The 15,765-nt window shown below is 55.6% G+C and overlaps 1 protein-coding gene across 5 annotated transcripts in view; it reads right to left on the reverse strand.

Annotated features, from left to right (window-relative positions):
* LOC105471996 (patatin like phospholipase domain containing 7) overlaps nucleotides 1-15,765 on the reverse strand; it is an 86,522-nt gene that overhangs the window by 52,924 nt on the left and 17,833 nt on the right. For 3 of the 5 annotated variants that reach the window (XM_071078668.1, XM_071078667.1, XM_071078666.1), the window contains 4 exons: nucleotides 10,469-10,597; nucleotides 9,024-9,104; nucleotides 7,010-7,136; nucleotides 2,178-2,321 (listed from right to left, as the gene is read on the reverse strand). In XM_071078668.1, coding sequence (XP_070934769.1) covers nucleotides 2,178-2,321; nucleotides 7,010-7,136; nucleotides 9,024-9,104; nucleotides 10,469-10,597 — 481 coding nt within the window. The remainder of the gene's footprint in view (nucleotides 1-2,177; nucleotides 2,322-7,009; nucleotides 7,137-9,023; nucleotides 9,105-10,468; nucleotides 10,598-15,765) is intronic. The other 2 variants (XM_071078669.1, XM_011724937.3) reach the window with 1 other exon arrangement.

Here is a 15,765-nt window from a genome sequence, read left to right on the forward strand (position 1 = left end):
GACAGAGGTAGCCCGGTCAGTGCCTAAGACACTGAAAGAAACCAGCCCTGGCCCTGAGCCAAATCCATCAAACCTTCCCGTGCACGCCACACCCTGACCGCTCGCTGCAGGGATCCCTGTGTAGAGGCCCCTTTCTCTCGTTGTCCATCTCAGGGATGCTGCCGCCCTCTGTACGTGAGCTCCCCTAACAGGTGCCCGGGGCCGTCACGCTGGTGCTTGGGGCTTGGCTCTTTGCAGTCCCAGCCCCATCTCAGAGGGAGGGGTTGAGGCACCCCTCCAAAGAGCTCCCCTGTTGCTGCTTTTGGGCAGCCTCGGGCTGAGCGGGATGAAGCAGTGTGCACCCTTTCACGGCCCGCCTCAGCATTACACAGCACTACACACACAGTGTATCCGACCTCCGGACCAGCTGCAGTGGATTCTGAGGAAGGGTGTGCAGTTTGCACGACGGGGTCACGCATGTCCAGGCACGGATCCAGCCCTGCGTGTGCAGCTGCACATGTGAGTGAATCATCTGCGCTGCGGTTTTCCATCCAAACTGTGGAATTCGCTACACCCATTTCTCAGCGGAATACAGAGGAACCGCGCAGACACTAACCGCGGACACATGCCACACAGCTGCCGCTGCCACGTGGCACTGCAGGAAGGAACCAGGCCCAGGAGCACAGCCACGTGCCCCTCCCTGGGAAGCCGGACACGGAGAGACAGGAGCGCTGGGCCTTGGAAAGGGGCGCGTGTCTCCGAGGCTTACACTGAGGGCGCGCTGGTCGGGTTTCAGGGAGCTGCACCCTTCAGCCCGGTGCACTGTGCTATGTGTTACTCATGCCCCCATCAAGTCCTGCTGTTTTTTAAAAAATCCAAACTGTAAACCAATCTATGGCAACAAAGGTCACCAAGGCGGGCGGATCACCTGAGGTCAGGAGTTTGAGACCAGCCTGACCAACGTGGAGAAACCCCGTCTCTACTAAAAATACAAAATTAGCCGAGTGCAGTGGTGCATGCCTGTAATCCCAGCAACTTGGGAGGCTGAGGCAGGAGAATCACTTGAACCTGGGAGGTGAAGGTTGCAGTGAGCTGAGATGGGGCCATTGCAGTCCAGCCTGGGCAACAAGAGCGAAACTCCGTCTCAAAGAAAATAATTAAAAAAAAAAAAGAAATAAAATAGTCTTTGGAAAATTTATTTATGACTCAGGAATAAGGAAAGAATAAATAAGACCCAAAACACAAATCACAGGTGCCAAAGCAAAGGGCTGGCTTTCCACAGAGGAACATCAGGGTCCCTGTTGCATCAAGGTCCGAGGTGGCATCTTCCAGCCCACGGACAAGAGGGAAGAGAACCTCCAACAACCGAAACCAATGAGACAAGAGGGAAGAGAATCCCCAACAAAAACTAAGGAGACAAGGGGAAGACAATCTCCAAAAATGAAACTAACCAGGGATCTCTACCTACAGCACATAAGGATTCAACACAAATCAACCAAACTCCAGAACTGCAGAAAGTGGGCAGAGAACAGGACCGGACAGTCTAGGAGGGACGCCCAGATGGAATCGAATGCAGCAGGAGCCCATGAGCTTGCTGGTGGCCGGCGGTGGCAGATGGCAGAGGGGCAGGTCTGCGGCAGGAGCACGGCTGCACTGCCGAGCAGCGTGGACTTGGGAGGCTGCCCTGAGAAGGCCCCGGCCCCGTGGCTGCGGGCGGGTCCCCTGTGTGTTGGGGTTTTGCTCCACATCAGTTATAGCAAAGGTCCCTGCAGGGAGGCACAGGTCAGCAGGGCTGGGGAAGGAAGCACAGGCTTGCTAGAGACCCAGCACGCAAGGCGGACGCAAGGCAGGAGAGGGACCGTGCAGGAAGGGCGGGAAGGGCCGAGCACATGGCTCTGCAGGGCATCTCGTGGCACCGGCCCAGCCCGGGCAGTGGTGGGGGTAGGACACGGCGGGGACGCAGAGGAGCACACCAGGGTGTTCTGGGCAGCAGGATGGCCACCAAGCCTCGACCCTAGAGCCAGAGGGCAGGCACAGGCCCCTCTGGGCATGTGGGACTTTTGTCCAGCGACAAATCAAACCTAGCGGAGGACACCCGCCTCGGCAGCGATGCTGGGCGTCCGTGCAGCTCAGCCTGGGTCTCAGACGCTGAGAGCCTGTGGGCCACACCGGCCGGGCAGCCGTCGGAGGTTCTTTACCTTGTGGGGCTGAAGGGTCAGCGTCACCTGCCCCGGGCTTCTCCAGCTCGTCCAAGATCTCTTTGCGAACAGAAGGCGCGGGAACAGACTGGCTCCTCTTCAGCAGAGGCCCAGCAGCTGCTGGGCGGCCGCCCCCGTGATCTGCTGGGGAGGTAGCCGTGAGCAACCTGGGTCTGCACGCACTCCCTGGCATCCCATGCAGCCCAGTCGGGGCCACGCGGGGAGCACGGTCCCCGCAGCAGCAGCAGTTGGCGTGCCCCACAGTGCCCTGCGCCCCTGCACACCCTCTGGACCAGCCCTCAGGCCACCTGGCCATCTGCATCTGCTGGGCCAGCCGGTGAGTGCAAGCGAGTGCCAGCCTCTGACTAGCCCTGGCCCCTCCCTGCCCCAATCCCCCTCCCCATCTTAATCCCCCTCCCCCAAATCTCCCCTCCCCACCCCAATCCCTCCTCCCCACCCCTTCTATCCCTACCCCAATCCCCCCTGCCCCCCTCCAAGGCCTTGCTGCCCTGATTGCCCAGCTGTGGGCCAAGTGCCTTGAAGGCAAATTCCATCCAGGTGGGGCTGCTGGCCAGCGGTTCTCAGGGCATGCCTTGGTGGATGCAGCTGTCTGGGCTCAGCTGGGATGGGCCATGCAGGGCTGCATCTGCCCCTCGGGTGAAACAAGGAAGGAGCCTGGCCTTGCCCACCACACAGGCTGAAGGAGGCTGCCCTGCCTGGACACTGTCCTTACCTATAGAGGCCCATGAGCCCTCCCCAGCCCTGGTCTCTGCCTAGACCCCACCCAGGACAGCTACTGCCCCACCAAGTCACACGGACCTAATCCAGTGAAAGAAATGCCATTCAGGCAATGACACATATTCTAAAACGCACTTTCAGGCCAAGTGCAGCGGCTCACACCTGTCATCCAAACAATTCGGGAGGCCAAGGTGGGAGGATCACTTCAGACCAGGAGTTCAAGACCAGCCTGGACCACGTGGCAAGATGCCATCTTTACAAAAACTTAAAAAATGAAACTCAATGAGCTGGGCCTAGTGGCACGTGCCTGTGGACCCAGTTACTCAGTGGGCTGAGGCAGGAGAACCCTTTCAGGCAATGAGGTGGGGGTGGCAGTGAGCCAAGGTCGCACCACCACACTCCAGCCTGGGCAACAGAGCAAGACCCTGTCTCTATAATAATAAAAATAATAAAATAATAATAATAATAAATGCATTTCTGAGAAAAAGCACATCAGCCAGAGCTGTGTTTAAATGTGGCTGTGACCCTCACGGGCTCCCAAGCACATGAGCGAAGCAGTCACTCCACTGCATCCACTCTGTCCACTCCGTCCACTCCGTCCACTCCCTCCACTCCGTCCACTCCATCCACTCCCTCACTCCCTCCACTCCGTCCACTCCCTCCACTCCGTCCACTCCGTCCACTCCCTCCACTCCGTCCACTCCCTCCACTCCCTCCACTCCGTCCACTCGGTCCACTCCCTCCACTCCGTCCACTCCATCCACTCCCTCACTCACTCCACTCCGTCCACTCCGTCCACTCCCTCCACTCCGTCCACTCCATCCACTCTCTCACTCCCTCCACTCCGTCCACTCCCTCCACTCCGTCCACTCCCTCCACTCCGTCCACTCCGTCCACTCCATCCACTCCGTCCACTCCGTCCACTCCCTCCACTCCGTCCACTCCATCCACTCCGTCCACTCCCTCCACTCCGTCCACTCCCTCCACTCCGTCCACTCCGTCCACTCCATCCACTCCGTCCACTCCCTCACTCACTCCACTCCGTCCACTCCGTCCACTCCCTCCACTCCATCCACTCCCTCACTCCCTCCACTCCGTCCACTCCCTCCACTCCGTCCACTCCATCCACTCCGTCCACTCCGTCCACTCCGTCCACTCCCTCCACTCCGTCCACTCCGTACACTCCCTCACTCACTCCACTCCGTCCACTCCGTCCACTCCCTCACTCACTCCACTCCGTCCACTCCGTCCACTCCCTCACTCACTCCGTCCACTCCATCCACTCCATCCACTCCCTCACTCACTCCACTCCGTCCACTCCATCCACTCCCTCACTCACTCCACTCCGTCCACTCCATCCACTCCCTCACTCACTCCACTCCGTCCACTCCATCCACTCCCTCACTCACTCCACTCTGTCCACTCCATCCAGTCCCTCACTCACTCCACTCCGTCCACTCCCTCACTCACTCCACTCCGTCCACTCCCTCCACTCCGTCCACTCCATCCACTCCGTCCACTCCGTCCACTCCGTCCACTCCCTCCACTCCGTCCACTCCGTACACTCCCTCACTCACTCCACTCCGTCCACTCCGTCCACTCCCTCACTCACTCCACTCCGTCCACTCCGTCCACTCCCTCACTCACTCCGTCCACTCCATCCACTCCATCCACTCCCTCACTCACTCCACTCCGTCCACTCCATCCACTCCCTCACTCACTCCACTCCGTCCACTCCATCCACTCCCTCACTCACTCCACTCCGTCCACTCCATCCACTCCCTCACTCACTCCACTCTGTCCACTCCATCCAGTCCCTCACTCACTCCACTCCGTCCACTCCCTCACTCACTCCACTCCGTCCACTCCATCCACTCCCTCACTCACTCCGTCCACTCCGTCCACTCCCTCACTCACTCCACTCCGTCCACTCCATCCACTCCCTCACTCACTCCACTCCGTCCACTCCGTCCACTCCCTCACTCACTCCACTCCGTCCACTCCATCCACTCCCTCACTCACTCCGTCCACTCCATCCACTCCATCACTCACTCCACTCCGTCCACTCCGTCCACTCCGTCCACTCCCTCACTCACTCCGTCCACTCCGTCCACTCCGTCCACTCCCTCACTCACTCCACTCCGTCCACTCCATCCACTCCCTCACTCACTCCACTCCGTCCACTCCCTCACTCACTCCACTCCGTCCACTACATCCACTCCCTCACTCACTCCACTCCGTCCACTCCGTCCACTCCCTCACTCACTCCACTCCGTCCACTCCGTCCACTCCCTCACTCACTCCACTCCGTCCACTCCGTCCACTCCCTCACTCACTCCACTCCGTCCACTCCCTCACTCACTCCACTCCGTCCACTCCGTCCACTCCCTCACTCACTCCACTCCATCAACTCCATCCACTCCCTCACTCACTCCACTCCGTCCACTCCATCCACTCCCTCACTCACTCCGTCCACTCCGTCCACTCCCTCCACTCCGTCCACTCCCTCACTCACTCCACTGTGTCCACTCCGTCCACTCCCTCACTCACTCCACTCCCTCCACTCCGTCCACTCCCTCACTCACTCCACTCCGTCCACTCCATCCCCCACTCACTCCACTCTCCTCACTCCATCCCCCACTCACTCCACTCCGTCCACTCCATCCCCCACTCACTCCACTCTCCTCACTCCATCCCCCACTCACTCCACTCCGTCCACTCCATCCCCCACTCACTCCACTCTCCTCACTCCATCCCCCACTCACTCCACTCCGTCCACTCCATCCCCCACTCACTCCACTCTCCTCACTCCATCCCCCACTCCACTCCGTCCACTCCATCCCCCACTCACTCCACTCTGTCCACTCCATCCCCCACTCACTCCACTCTCCTCACTCCATCCCCCACTCACTCCACTCTGTCCACTCCATCCCCCACTCACTCCACTCTCCTCACTCCATCCCCCACTCATTCCACTCTCCTCACTCCGTCCCCCACTCACTCCACTCTGTCCACTCCGTCCCCCACTCACTCCACTCTCCTCACTCCATCCCCCACTCACTCCACTCCGTCCACTCCATCCCCCACTCACTCCACTCTGTCCACTCCATCCCCCACTCATTCCACTCTCCTCACTCCGTCCCCCACTCACTCCACTCTGTCCACTCCGTCCCCCACTCACTCCACTCTGTCCACTCCATCCCCCACTCACTCCACTCTCCTCACTCCATCCCCCACTCACTCCACTCTGTCCACTCCATCCCCCACTCACTCCACTCCGTCCACTCCATCCCCCACTCACTCCACTCTCCTCACTCCACTCTGCTCACTCCATTCCCTTCCCACTCTCACCAGCGTTGCTTCATTTAATTTCACATACTTTTGTTAGTCACTTCAACTCTTTTGGGAACATGATAAGCTATAAAAAACCAAGCATGCACCCGATCTGTAGGGTGGCTGTTAACGCCATCACACAGATCATCCAGGGGTGACTCATGTGGTGCCCGCCGCACCTGACCGCTTTCTCCCCATATGCAGGCCCCCCAGTTAGCGCTCAGAACAGCACATGAGAGACCAACGCGGGAAGCCCACTCCCCATCAGGCACCGGGCTCGGACCAGGCACGCAGGGAGAATTCTGAGAACAACTGAAAATGGATGGCGAGGGGTCCTGGGCCTGTCTGAGGACATCCGGGCCTCCTGTGAGGAGACGGGGACATATGAGGAGACCTGGGGACCGTGTGAGGAGACGGGGACACGTGAGGAGACCTGGGCATGTCTGAAGACATCTGGGTCGCATGTGAGGAGATGGGCACATGTGTGAGGAGACGGGGACAAGTGTGAGAAGATGGGAGATGGGGACACGTGAGGAGACCTGGGGGCATGTGAGGTGACCCGGGGGCGTGTGAGGTGACCCGGGGGGCGTGTGGAGTGAGCTGTGGAACTTGTGGGGTGACCTGGGGCGTGTGGGGTGACCTGGGGATGTGTGAGGTGGCCTCGGGCACGTGCAAGATGACCTGGGGTGACCTGAGGCAGTGGGAGCAGGATCCCCTGGACTCTGGGGCTGGACATTGCCCTCCTTGGTGCAGGACAGTACCTGAGTCACAAGACTCCTGGAGCCGTGGTGGCTTTTTAAGCCGCTCTTCTTCACCATAGAACACCTGTTTCTTGGCCTTCCCAGCAGCCACGCTGGCTACAGACACGAGAGGGATGGCCTGGCTCTCCTGGGACACAAGAAGGAAGTTCAGAGCCACCCCAGGAACACCCCACACCCGCTGACAGGTGTTGGCCCCTCAAAGGAGTGACAGGTGTGGGCCTCTCAAGGCAAAGTTTATGCTGCATTTCAGGCGATGGGCAATCCAGTTATTCACAAAAAGGACCGGTCTGTTTAAGGCAACCAACCAAGCTCAGCCTGCTTTTACCCTAGGCCTTGCCTCAAACACTTTATCAAGTCAACATAATGCCCCAAATTGTCAGAACCTTAATACTCTTCATTAAAACAAAAAATAATGTAGAAAACAAAAAGATATTCCCTTAATGTCAACAACTGAAGATGACAAGCCCTAAAATGTCATCAGAATTAGAATTTCCAACTGACATGTGCAGATTAAAAACTAATGCGTGCTAGGCCATTTACTACCGAGCTCTACCTGCCCGTGACTGGAGAGAGCCCTCCGCACATCAGGGTACTGTTTCGGGCAGTGGGGATGGAGCAGGGCATGAAACCCTGGTCTCACTCAGTTCCCACGAGAGCTCAGCTAGGTGGGGACCGTCCCACATCCCGGCCAAGTGCCTCCCAGGGTCACACTGATAGGAGGAGGGAGAGCCGGGGTTCACAGCCTCGTGCCCTTGACAATACGCTGTGCCCTCCAAACAAGTCAGCTCTGCCCCGCAAGGTTCAGACAGGAGGAGCAGTCAAGGGCAACACACAAGGATTGCTGGCTGTAGGGACCCCACGGAACGGGAATGGAGAGGCGCAGCCTCCACTGGACATGGCCGTAGGGACCCCACGGGACGGGAATGGAGAGGGGCAGCCTCCACTGGACATGGCCGTAGGGACCCCATGGGACGGGAATGGGGAGGGGCAGCCTCCACTGGACATGGCCGTAGGGACCCCACGGAACGGGTATGGAGAGGGGCAGCCTCTGCTGGACACAGCCGTAGGGACCCCACGGAACGGGAATGGAGAGGCGCAGCCTCCACTGGACATGGCTGTAGGGACCCCACGGGATGGGTATGGAGAGGGGCAGCCTCTGCTGGACACAGCCGTAGGGACCCCACGGAATGGGTATGGAGAGGTGCAGCCTCCACTGGACATGGCTGTAGGGACCCCATGGGACGGGAATGGGGAGGGGAAGCCTTCACTGGACATGGCTGTAGGGATCCCACGGGACAGGCACGGGGAGGGGCAGCCTCTCCTGGACAGGGCCGTAGGGACCCCACGGGATGGGTATGGAGAGGTGCCGCCCTCACTGGACATGGCTGTAGGGACCCCACAGGATGGGAATGGGGAGGGGAAGCCTCCACTGGACATGGCTGTAGGGACCCCACGGGACAGGCATGGGGAGGGGCAGCCTCTCCTGGACATGGCTGTAGGGACCCCACGGGATGGGTATGGAGAGGGGGCAGCCTCCACTGGACAGGGCCGTTGGCTCGGTATGCAGCCTGCAGGACCAGAAAGGGAATGAGCATGTGTGTGCTGCCAATGTCCTATAGAACACAGGTGACCAAAGGAAGACTCATCACAGACTCCTGAACCGGAGCTGCAGAGGCACCAGGCAGCTGTTCACAGCCGTGTGGGCCTCCAGAGGGACAACTCCAGCATCGGAGAAGGAATTCCACCTTTCCCAAGTCTCAACGGACCAGAGATTTTGGAACACAAGGCCCCAGGAGAATCAAGCCTCCAAATCAACTGGCAAGTGCTTTAAGGTAGGAAAATACACACAGCCCAAGCATCACCTCCCGAAGTCCTAACGACCAGCAACCAGGACGACCACAGCTGTAGCTGGCACTGCCCCACCAGGCACTGGGCGCCTGCTGCGCCAGCTAACAACTGTCCCGATGCCAGCTGCCCGGAGCAACATGGGGCTTGTGAGCTGGTTTCCACTTACAGGGTTGAAGAGCTCTGTGGTCAGGCCGAGGTAGTTGTGCAGAGCCAGGAAGGTCACTCTCTGCAGCCGCAGCATGATGATCTGCAACAAGACGCCGGCTGCGCGGTGACCCCCGGCCCGGGCTCAGGGCGGCCCCGCAGCACCACACAGAGCGCTGAGAACCGTGCCCCAAACCCGGCGGTGACCCCCAGTCCGGGCGCAGGGCGGCCCCGCAGCACCACACAGAGCGCTGAGAACCGTGCCCCAAACCCGGCGGTGACCCCCGGCCCGGGCGCAGGGCGGCCCCGCAGCACCACACAGAGCGCTGAGAACCGTGCCCCAAACCCAGCAGACCGCACAGACCGAACCCCCTCGGGGTGAAACACCCGGCAGTGTTGACACCTCACCGCTGTCACATCACGGGGAAGGGGGTGAGGGGCGAAGGAAGACTGCATTGTTTTTGCAAGTTTTCTATAAAACTAAAAGTTACTCCAAAGTGAGAAGTTTAATGAAAATGTAAAAATCTCTTTGAGGGGTAGTGAAGGATCTTAAGACCTCTTTGAGGTTGTGAATATTCATTTTTATTGTAAGATATACATGACTTTTTTTTTTTTTCAGATGGAGTCTCGCTCTGTCGCCCAGGCTGGAGTGCCGTGGAGCCATCTCTCTCGGCTCACTGCAGGCTCCGTCTCCCGGGTTCCCGCCATTCTCCTGCCTCAGCCTCCCCAGTAGCTGGGACTACAGGCGCCCGCCACCACACCTGGCTGATCTTTTGTGTTTTTAGTAGAGACGGGGTTTCACGGTGTTAGCCAGGATGGTCTTGATCTCCTGACCTCATGATCCGCCCACCTCAGCCTCCCAAAGTGCTGGGATTACAGGCGTGAGCCACCGCACCCGGCCGCCTGGCCTACAGATTTTTTTTTTTGAGACAGAGTCTTGCTCTGTCGCCCAGGCTGGAGTGCAGTGGCTGGATCTCAGCTAACTGCAACCTCCGCCTCCCGGGTTTACGCCATTCTCCTGCCTCAGCCTCCCGAGTAGCTGGGACTACAGGCGGCCGCCACCTCGCCCGGCTAGTTTTTTTTTTTTTTTTTGTATTTTTAGTAGAGAGGGGGTTTCACCATGTTAGCCAGGATGGTCTCGATCTCCTGACCTCGTGATCCGCCCATCTCGGCCTCCCAAAGTGCTGGGATTACAGGCTTGAGCCACCGCGCCTGGCCGCCTGGCCTACAAATTTTTAAAATATAACCTTAGTTCTTCCCAAACCCACTCAGAATCCCACATCACCAGCGGTAAGTCCCGCCAATGAAGTCAATTTCTCTATTCCTGTGAAATCACCTTCATGGTTGTAAAGCTTAGAACTGAGAAAGTAAATAGGCAATAAACCCACTCAAATCCCAAACCGGTGCCCAGGTGCCCCCCAGGATGACCCACCGCAGCCAGAAGAGTTGTCTGAAAAAGTGACTCACCTGCACCACCCTCACCAGAGTTTCTGGGTATTTTTCAAAAACTCCGTGAAAAGCCGCAGCTGGAAGCCGGAGGATGGTGGACGGGACGGCCGCGCGGGCGGAGACCGTTTTGTAAGGTGCAGTGTGGCCCTGTAACAACAGCTCCATCAGTCCCCACTGTGCGGGCCTGGCCGAGCCCCCCACGGACTGCAAAAGCTGCTGGAAGCCCTGGAGGAGGCCCTGCCTGCTGCCCAGTCACACGGCTCCATTCTCCTTCCCAGGCTGGGCCGTGCAAAGTGCTGCTTTTGGCACCAGCTGCACAAACCCAGCGGTGACCCCCGGCCCAGGTGCAGGGCGGCCCCGCAGCACCACACAGAGCACTGAGAACCGTGCCCCAAACCCAGCGGTGACCCCCGGCCCGGGTGCAGGGCGGCCCCACAGCACCACACAGAGCACTGAGAACCGTGCCCCAAACCCAGCGGTGACCACCGGCCCGGGGCACAGGGCCATTTTTGACTGTCCAAGAGATGTACGGCGAAGGACTGGCTGACAATGGAATGTGGGTGAGGGGGAGGCCCACAGGCAGCTACCCCACCAGACCTGGGCACTCACTATGGGGAGCTCCAACCACTCCCACCTGCCACTGAGGCTCCAGTATAACTAATCTTACTCTATATATTTTGTTTATTATACTGGAAGAGCTTGTGCCCTCGGTCTGTTGCCTCGGCACCTGGGTGGCTTGCCAACATATGGAGGATGGCGCACGGAGGATGGCGCAGCTCAGGGACGCGGGAGCCTCATGGTTGGACCTCACTCTGTGGGTCTCTTCTTTTGACTGTTTTGACTGATCCAGATTTTCATCCTTTTTTTTTAAAACCGAGTCTCGCTCTGGAGTGCAGTGGCACGATCTTGGCTCACTGCAAGCTCTGCCTCCCGGGTTCCACGCCATTCTCCTGCTTCAGCCTCCCGAGTAGCTGGGACTACAGGCGCCTGCCACCACGCCCGGCTAATTTTTTTGTATTTTTAGTAGAGACGGGGTTTCACCGTGTTAGCCAGGATGGTCTCGATCTCCTGACCTCGTTATCTGCCCGCCTCGGCCTCCCAAAGTACTGGGATTACAGGCGTGAGCCACCGCGCCCAGCCAATTTTCATCCTTTGTAGTACAAATGTGAGTTGTTCTAGAATATTGAATCTGAGGGGGTCACAGGAATCCCTGAACTTGTAACCAGTTGGTCAGAAGTGTGGGTGGCCTGGGAACTCCCAAGTTCCCAGTTTTGGATGCTATTATAAATCTGTGGCCGGGCACGGTGGCTCAAGCCTGTAATCCCAGCACTTTGGGAGGCCGAGATGGGTGGATCACGAGGTTAAGAGATCGAGACCATCCTGGCTGACACGGTGAAACCCCGTCTCTACTAAAAAATACAAAAAACTAGCTGGGCGAGGTGACCGGCGCCTGTAGTCCCAGCTACTTGGGAGGCTGAGGCAGGAGAACGGCGTAAACCCAGGAGGCAGAGCTTGCAGTGAGCTGAGATCCAGCCACTGCACTCCAGCCTGGGCAACAGAGCAAGACTTCGTCTCAAAATAAACAAACAAACAAATAAATAAATAAATAACAAAAATAAATCTGTTACTTTTAAATTTCAATTTCCAATTGTTCGTTGCTAATATAGAGAAATACAGTTTATTTTTGCATGTTGATAAACTCATTCATAAGTTCTAGTAGTTGTCTTATAGATTCCTTGGGATTTCCAATCTAGATAATCATGTTTGTGAATCGAGACTGTTTTATTTTTTCTTTGCCCATCTGCATGCTTTTTCTTTCTTTCTCTTCCCCTCCCGCTCTGGTGAGGACCTCAAACACGATGCTGAACAGGATTGGTAAGAACACACACTTGGCCGGGCGCGGTGGCTCACGCCTGTAATCCCAGTCTTTGGGAGGCCAAGGAGGGTGAATCACGAGGTCAGGAGATCGAGACCATCCTGGCTAACATGGTGAAACCCCGTCTCTACTAAAAATACAAAAAAAATTAGCCGAGCGTGGTGGCAGATGCCTGTAGTCCCAGCTACTTGGGAGGCTGAGGCAGGAGAATGGCGTGAACCCAGGAGGCGGAGCTTGCAGTGAGCCGAGATCGCGCCACTGCACTCCAGCCTGGGCGACAGAGCGAGACTCCGTCTCAAAAAAAAAAAAAAAATTAGCCTGGCATGGTGGCAGGCGCCTGTAATCCCAGCTACTCGGGAGGCTGAGGCAGGATAATTGCTTGAACCCGGGGCCGGGGGCAGAGGTTGCAGTGAGCCGAGATCACGCCACTGCACTCCAGCCTGCGTGATACAGCGAGACTCTGACTCAAAAAAAAAAAAAAAAAGACACACACACACACACATACACACACTCTCTGGCTTGTTCCCAATCTTCAAGGGAAAATATTCAGTCTTTTGCCAACAAGCAAGATGTTTGCTTTCATTTTTTAGTACAGATGTCCTTTATTTGATTTAGGAAGTTCTCTTCTCCTGGTTGCTGAGAGTTTTTATCATGAACAGATGCTGAATTTTGTCAAATGCTTTTTCTGCGTTTATTAAGATAATCAGATGGCTTTTCTTCTTTAGTCTGTCAATATGGAAAAGTACATCAACTGATTTTCAACTGTTGAAACAGCTTTGCATTCCTGGAATAAATCCCACCGATCATGATGTATTATCCTTTTCCATATACTGCTGGACTCAAATCTGTAATATTTCATGGAGGATATGTATGTTTCCAATGATGAGTGACTGGTGTGAAATTTTCCTGTCTTGTAACATCTTCGTCTGATTAGGTGTTCGGGTCTTGCTCGCCTCAAAAACTAAACTGGGAAATAGTCCCTCTTCTACTTTTCCGGAGAAGTTTGTGTGAAATTAGCATATTTTATCCTTAACGTCCTAAATCTCGGGAAGTATTCCCCAGTGAAGTCATCTAAATCCGGAGTTTTCCAGGTGGGAAGGATTTTAGCTACTAATTGGATTTCTTTAGTAGATATACGGCTATTCAGATAATCTACATCTGAGGGAACTTTGGTAGTTTGTGTCTTTCAAGGAATTTGTCAATTTAATCTGCGTGGTTGGTTTCATGGGCATAAAGTTGTTCAAAAGATTTCCTTGTTAGTCCTTTTATGTCTGTAGGGTCTGTAGACATGTGCACTCTTTCATGTCTAATATTTGTAGTTTGTGTCTTCTCTTCTTTTCTACACTGGTCTGGCTACAGGATTTTTCATTTTACTGACATTTTCCAAGAGCCAGCTTTTGGTTTCATGGATTTTCTCTCCTGTTTTTCCATTTCCAGTCTCATTGATTCTTACTCTTTATGAGTTTCTTCCATCTGCATGCTTTGGGTTTCATTTGTTTTTCTTTTCCTACCTTCTTTTTTTTTTTTTTTTTTTTTTTTTTTTTTTGAGACGGAGTCTCGCTCTGTCGCCCAGGCTGGAGTGCAGTGGCGCAATCTCGGCTCACTGCAAGCTCCGCCTCCCGGGTTCACGCCATTCTCCTGCCTCAGCCTCCCGAGTAGCTGGGACTACAGGCGCCCACAACCGCGCCCGGCTAATTTTTTGTATTTTTAGTAGAGACGGGGTTTCACCGTGGTCTTGATCTCCTGACCTTGTGATCCGCCCGCCTCGGCCTCCCAAAGTGCTGGGATTACAGGCGTGAGCCACCGCGCCCGGCCTCTTTTCCTAGCTTCTTAAGATACAAGCTTGGGTCACTGATCTGAGATTTGTTTTATCTTCTAATACCAGCATTGCCCAGGCTAGAGTGCCATGGCACAGTCTTGGCTCACTGCAACCTCTGCCTCCTGGGTTCAAGTGATTTCCAGATCATTTTTGTATTTTTAGTAGAGATGGGTTTTCACCATGTTGGCCAGGCTGGTCTCGAACTCCTGACCTCAAGTAATGTACCCGCCTCGGCCTCCCAAAGTGCCGGGATTAAAGGCGTGAGCCACCATGCCCAGCCGTGTTGTCCCTTTTTATCCCTGCTAATATTCCTTCATCACATCTGACATCGACTTTGTCTGATACTAATACAGCCACTCCAGTTTTCTTTTAATTGGGGCTTTCATGGTATATCTTCTTCCAGCCTTTATTTTTTTTGAGACAGAGTCTCGCTCTGTCGCCCAGGCTGGAATGCAGTGGTGCGATCTTGGCTCACTGCAAGCTCTGCCTCCCGGGTTCCCGCCGTTCTCCTGCCTCAGCCTCCCGAGTAGCTGGGACTACAGGGGCCCGCCACCGCGCCTGGCTAGTTTTCATTTTTTTGTATTTTTAGTAGAGACGGGGTTTCACCGTGTTAGCCAGGATGGTCTCGATCTCCTGACCTCGTGATCTGCCCACCTCCCAAAGTGCTGGGATTACAGGCGTGAGCCACCATGCCCGGCCCCTTTTTTTTTTTTTTTTTTTTGAGGACGTGTCTTGCTCCTCTGTCACCTGAGCTATAGTAAAGTAGCTCACGCACAGCTCACTCCAGCCTCAACTTCCCAGGCTCAAGCAGTCCTCCCACTTCAGCCTGCTGAGTAGCCGGGAGCACAGGTGTGCAGCACCACACTAACCTAATTTTAAATTTTCTGTAGAGACAGGGACACTGTGTTGCCCAGATTGGTCTCGAACTCCTGTGCTCAAGCGATCCTCCCACCCGAGCCTCCCACAGTGCTAGGATTACAGGTGTGAGTCACTTCGCCAGGCAACCTTTTGTTTTCCATCTAAGTATTGATATTTAAAGTGGGTTTTTCCTGCAGAATAGAGTTGGGTCTTGGACTTTCCATCCAATCTGACAATCTGCCTTGTTGTTGTATTTAGACCAGTTGTATCCATTGTGATCATTTATAATGGCTGGATTTAGGATATAATTTTCCGGAGAATGTTGCCTTCTTTGTTTTAGCAGGTGATTAAGCTGGTTGGGTTCAGACCACAAGTCTGTATCTGTGGATGGTGGAATCCAGTATCTCTGTTTTCAAAGCCTTGGTTCTGATGCTTTGCTCTGCCCTGCACATGCCCCACTCAGGAGTCAGTCTGAGATTTGAGCTGAAGTTCGAATCTTTCTTTTGTTTTTTGAGACGGAGTTTCACTCTGCCACCCAGGCTGGAGTGCAGTGGAGCCATCTCGGCTCACTGCAACCTCCACCTCCCAGGTTGAAGTGATTCTCCTGCCTCGGCCTCCCGTGTAGCTGGGATTACAGGCACTCACCACAACACTTGGCTACATTTTTGTATTTTTAGTAGAGACGGGGTTTCACCATGTTGACCAGGCTGGTGTAGATCTCCTGACCTCATGTGATCCACCTGCCTCGGCCTCCCAAGGTGC

The sequence above is a fragment of the Macaca nemestrina genome, chromosome 14, assembly GCF_043159975.1.
Source record: "Macaca nemestrina isolate mMacNem1 chromosome 14, mMacNem.hap1, whole genome shotgun sequence".
In the NCBI taxonomy this organism is placed as follows: Eukaryota; Metazoa; Chordata; class Mammalia; order Primates; family Cercopithecidae; genus Macaca; species Macaca nemestrina.